General features: G+C 38.4%; 1 protein-coding gene across 6 annotated transcripts in view; it reads right to left on the bottom strand.

The window, feature by feature from the left end:
- Positions 1-3,182: 3,182 nt before the first annotated feature.
- KRBOX1 (KRAB box domain containing 1) overlaps positions 3,183-6,000 on the bottom strand; it is a 41,949-nt gene continuing 39,131 nt past the window's right edge. For all 6 annotated transcript variants that reach the window (XM_053600351.1, XM_053600352.1, XM_053600349.1 and 3 more), the window contains 3 exons: positions 4,611-4,737; positions 3,896-4,009; positions 3,183-3,430 (listed from right to left, as the gene is read on the bottom strand). In XM_053600351.1, the coding sequence (XP_053456326.1) occupies positions 3,318-3,430; positions 3,896-4,009; positions 4,611-4,737 (354 nt within the window). In that variant the 3' untranslated portion in view covers positions 3,183-3,317. The remainder of the gene's footprint in view (positions 3,431-3,895; positions 4,010-4,610; positions 4,738-6,000) is intronic.

Raw genomic sequence — 6,000 nt, 5'->3', positions numbered from 1 at the left:
CAAAAACCACCTATGTGCTCTGCACCTATGCAGATTCTGAGGCTACCTAATGGATAGGGTTGGGTTAACAGTAAGCATTTTAACAAGTCTCAGATGAGATATATGCACACCACCATTTAAAAAGAGCTGCTCTGGGAGAATGAATTCAGATTTACTTCACCAAATACAATTTACTACATGAAAGGTTAGTGAGTCGTAAGTTGACTGAATTAATGGTCAATCTATGCATTTCTAAGTCCTTGTTTGTGTGAAAAGCCTCAGAAATATAATAGAAGTTCCCTCCCAATAAAGACTGGATGTGGTAGGAGGCAAGAAGCCAGTATCCCAGCACTCACAACTACAGATGCCCCTCATACCATCTCTGGACAAACCACCCTGAAGACCTAAGCCCCAAGACTCTTCCCCTTGCTCCAGATGAGAACATCAGCAGGTCTGGAAAATGAAGACTATGCCAGGGACTAAGGACAAATCAGGGAGACGGAGAATGTTAAGTAGGAGCCCATTATAAGGAAAAGAGACCCACACAGACTGAAATTAACATGAGAAAAGGCAATAGCTAATACTGAGCACATATTAGGTGCCGAATACAAATACTACCTTACTATTGCTGGCCCCATTTTATAGATAAGAAACCTGAAACACGGCCACATAACTAATAACCAGCACTCGGCTCCCCAGTGTGTGCTCTTAAGTACTCTGCTTCTGAGATATAGTGTTGAACAGACAAGTGCTCCTTTCTAAGAGCAAACTTAATTAACAAGGGAAAACTAAACCCAAAGCAAGAGAGAAGAAATAAAGATTAGAGAGAAAAATGAAATAAAAGAGAGGCTAGGAAAACACTAGAGAAAATAAAATCAAAATTTGGTTATTTGGAATGATCAACTATTAAGAAAGATTTATCTAGGCTGACCAAAAAAGAGAAAAAAGACTCAGATTATTAAACCAGAAGTGAAAGAGGGAATATCACTAAAAAATAACAGACTGTGACAGAATGATATGAATAACTGTATACCAAGCAATAGATAACTTAGATGTTAGATGTTATGTAATGGACAAATTCCTAGAAAGACACAAACTACTAGAAAATCAGAATTCATTTATGAGACTGAAGAAGTAATTTTAAAACTTCGTACAAACAAAACCCCAGGCTCAGAAGTCTTCACTGTGAATTCTATAGAACATTTAAAGATTTAATACTAATTGTTCACAAACTCTTTAAAAAATACAAGACGGGCCAGGCAGGGTGGCTCATGACTGGAATCCCAGCACTTTGGGAAGCAGAGGCAAAGGCCCAAGGATTGCTTATGCAGCAAGACCTCATCTCCATGAAAAATAATGTTTTAAAATTAGCCAGTCATGGAGGTATACATCTGCAGTCCCACTTACTCAGGAGGCTGAGGTGGGAGGATCACTTGAGCTCAGGTGTTCAAGGCTGTAGCAGTGAACTGTGATCACACCACTATACTCTAGCCTGAGTGACCAAGTAAAACCCAGTCTCTAAAGAAAAAAAAAACAAGACTACTTAATTCACTATACCCTAACACCAAAATAAGATAAAAAAATACCACAAGAAAACTACAAATTAATATATTTTAGGAATACAAATGCAAAAATCTGAAAATTACAGTAGCAGGCCAAATCTAGCAATGGTAAAAAGGACTGTAAATCACCACTATTTGTAAATTAGTCAAAGAATGAAGTGGGGTTCAACACATAAAAATTAATACCATATTAATAGGATAAGGGACAGGAACCACATGTCTACCTTAGTAGTCACAGAACCTCGTTTCACAAACTCTAACACTATTCATGATAAAAACTCAACATATTAGGAACTTTCACAACCTGATAAAGGTTAGCTGAAAATCACAGCTAACATCATACTTAATGGTAAAGAACTGAATGTTTTGCCCCTAAGGTCAGGAATAAGAATATCCACTCTTGCAACTTTTACTCAACATTGTGCTGAAAGTTCTAGTCAGAGTAATTAGGCAAGAAAAAAAAAAATAATAAAAGGCATTCAAATTATAAAGGAAGAAATAAAGCTATCTCTATTTGCAGATGCCATAATTTTGTATATAGGCCAGCCGTGGTGCCTCATGCCTATAATCCTAGCACTGTGGGAGATCCCTTGGGCTCAGGAGTTTGAGACCAGCCTGAGCCAGAGTGAAACCCCTGTCTCTACTAAAAATAGAAAAATTAGTCAGTCATTGTGGCAGGTGTCTGTACTCTCAACTATTCTGGAGGCTGAGACAGGAGGATCCCTTGAATCCAAGAGTGTGAGGTTGCTGTGAGCTAGACTGATGCCTGTGGCAAGAGAGTGATACTGTCTCAAAAAAATAAAATAAAATAAAACCTGTATATAGAAAATATGAAGGAACTCCATCAAAACTGAAAACTTTGTGCCTCAAAGGACATTGAGAAAGTGAAAAGACAATCCACTTAATGAGATAGAATCTTTGCAAATCACGTGTCTGATAAGGTTATGGTGTCCAGAATGTCAGAACTCTTATAACACAAAAATAAAAGGGCCCCCAAGTAGTCTTATTTTAAAATGTGCAGAATTTTAACAGACATTTCTCCAAAAAGCATACACAAATCCCCAATAAATACATGAAAAACCTGTGTTTTCATGTATTGCTCAATACAGTGCTCAACATGATTAGTCATTAAGGAAATGACAGTCAAAACCACAATGAGATTTCACTCTACACCACCAAGGTGACTATAATCAAAACCACAGCTAATAAGTTTTAGTGAGGATGTGGAGAATGTGGAACTCCATACTTTGCTGGAAAAATTAAAATGGTTCAGCCACTTTGTAAGAGTTTTGGCATTCCTTAAAATGTTAAAGGAAGAGTTATCCCATGACCCAGAACGTATGGATATTGAATGACTGTATAACTATCAAATATCCCCAAGAGGCAAACCTATAGAAACACAAAGTAAGTAGGTGATTGGCTAAGACTCAAAAGTTGAGGAGGGGGGATACAGAGCGACTGCTAATGGATACGGATTTCTTTTGGGGGGGTAACCTAAAACTAGATACATGCATGACTCTGTAAATACACCAAATACCACTGCGGTATATACTTTATACCAGTAAACGGTATGGTTTATGAATTACATCTCCATCAATCTGTTTAAAAAAGACATGAGAGCCTGCTTTGCGCATCAAAATGAGTAACTTTAATACAATGAAAACATTAATTCAATAGAAATTGAATGGCTTACAAAGAAAATGTGCATGTGACAACATTTAAGGTGGCTCTTAAATCCACTCCTTACTTGAAAAACTGATATTTGAAGGTCAAGAATTAAGCCTTTGTTCTGTCTTCCCAGCATTGATGATTTGGAGGAAGTTTTGATTTTATGGTACGCGATATTAGTTTAGCTAAGTAAGTAAATCTTCTTAGTTTTGAGATGTATCCTACAAGGGAAAAAAAATCACAATAATTGTAAGCTATCTTAGAATATTTCAGTATAAAATTTAATATATTAATTCTCATGAAAAGCAAAAATAAGTTTTTCTACTTGTTCTACTGGTTAGTGGATAATGTAACACTGCACAGAGTTTACTGATTTGTAAAACTAGGGGAAACTAAAAAACTGATCACATAAAACCAATAAAATATTTGGAAAAATTTTTCTGCAAATCCCCAAGGGAAAAAAGCATCCCAGTGTGTGAAATCAGTACTGGAGGGTGTTTTACACTACAGTTTAAAAGGATGGAAAACAATGAATAACAGACTAGTCAGTTAAGAATGTACTCAAGAATCCCAGTTTATTCCATGATGCTAGGCTCAGAAAACACACACCTTTCATTTTTATACATGAAGGCAAAGAAAGAGATAAAAATGAAGAAGCCACCCACCTCCCCTTTTGCTTAACTCACCAGTGAAGCCTGCTCTACGGTCTCTCCTGCTCAGGGCTCCCTGCAGCTGAGTGTACCAGGGCTCTTTCCCTTGCTCCAAATGAAAGATCAAATCGGGTTTAGCAGTGTGTGGTGCTTCAAGAAGAGAAGAAAACACAACATGATGATAAGCAGAGCCACAGGAGTCAAATTCCACCTATGGCTGCAAGATGAAGCAGAGGAGGTAAAATTCCCAGGGTAAGCTAAATAAGAGGTACCCTAAAGAGGTACAGAAGGGGATACTGGGAAGAAGCTTCAGGACAGTGCTCACAAGGAAACCTGAAATACCCTGGAAGGCAGAATTGTATTTAAAGGGAAATAAGATTTCTTACCCTCTTTGTCAGAGGATGGAAAATTCCCATTGTGGGATAAAGACACATGACTCCCAGGAACTACTCCCAGAAAGAGACAAAGAGGCTGAGTTCTCCCAAAATAATTTGGAGGTTCAATACTAGGCTGAGGTACCAAGATATAGTTCAAGCCTTGTTGTACCCAGAGAATCATCTCTAGGGCAGGTTGGAAAAGAAGGTAGCTTTTATGGTGGGAAAAGAAGGAAAGCCCTTTGGAAGTCAACAGACTACAGGGTTTTCCATACCTAGCAACTTTTGAGATTGTTGTGTGGGGTCAGCTAATAATTGTAAAAGAGCCATTTAACTTCTAAGGGCCCACGCAGAAACCAGCAACAGAGAGGTCTTACCTACGAAGGCCACAGACTCATAGTTGTCCAGCATCACATCCCTGTACAAGGCCTTCTGATCAGGATTCAGGCTGGCCCATTCCTTCTTAGTGAAGTACACGGCCACATCCTCAAAAGTCACTGATTCCTGAAACAACAAGTTCCTACTTTCTCAGACCTCAGTACTTTGGTGATGATCAAAATTGTCAATGAGTGGCCTGGGAAGGGCCACTGATATGTGTGTGTGTATATATATATTGATATATATTCAGTCCTGGGTCCTTCATGTGCCTGATGGGCTTTTGTGTGAAATTTAGAAGGTGTATAAGAGGACACAGAATTAAAGGCTGATAGCATACTTTTCCAGTCAGAACAAAGTACATCTCCACTGTGAGATGTAACCTCTGCCAGGGCCTTATAACATGGCCCTTCCATGTTATAATGTGTTGCCAAAATATTTTACTCCCTGACCAACAGTGGATGTCATGGTATACTGGTTCAAAGACAGAAAATTAGACCAATGGAACTGAATAGGGAGTTCAAAAACAGACACACTCAACAAATTTATGACAAGTAACTACTGTAAGTCAGTGGGTAAAAGACTTTTTAGTAAATGGTGCTCAATCAAATGGATATCTGTATTAGGGAGGGGAAGAATTCTGACACACATCTCATACCCTTAAATATGAAATGAATCAAAGACCTAAGTAAAAAGTTAAAACAAATATACTCGAGGGTGGGCGCAGTGGCTCATGCCTACAATCCTAGTACCTGGGAGGCTGAGGAGGTAGATTGCCTGAGCTCCTGGGTTCGAGACCAGTCTGAGCCAGAGTGAGACCTCATCTCTAAAAATGACTGGGTGTAGTGGTGGGCCCTTGTAGTCCCAGGTACCTGGGAGGTTGAGGCAAGAGAATCGCTTGAGCCCAAGAGTTTGAGGTTGCTGTGAGCTATGATGCTACAGCACTCTATGGAGGACTAAGTGAGACTCTGTCTCAAAAAACAAAGAATATCGAAAATATCTTCATAACCTTTGAGTAAGAAAACAAATCAATATACTGGACTTCGTTAAAAATAAGAAAGTCTGTCTCTCAAAGGACATCAAGAGAGTGAAAAAAGCAAGCCACTGACTGGGAGTAGATATGTTATAGTCCACATATCTGACAAAGGAATTATATCCATAATAATTATATCCATAATAATAATTATATCCATAATAAGCCACTACAACTTAGCTGGGGAAAAGTACACAGTATAATTAAAAATGAAAAATATCTAAACAGGGACTTCACATAAGAGGATATTCACATAGCCAATAAGCATGAAATGGTGCTATCACTGCTTACTGGGGAGGAGGAGATTTTTAAAACCCCAACAAGATACTACAAACAAATGACAAGTGTTGGTAAGAATG

Source organism: Nycticebus coucang, chromosome 8 (genome assembly GCF_027406575.1).
Source record: "Nycticebus coucang isolate mNycCou1 chromosome 8, mNycCou1.pri, whole genome shotgun sequence".
NCBI classification, from domain to species: Eukaryota; Metazoa; Chordata; class Mammalia; order Primates; family Lorisidae; genus Nycticebus; species Nycticebus coucang.
Note: the sequence above shows the minus strand (reverse complement) of the source record. Positions and strands in the feature narration are given on the sequence as shown.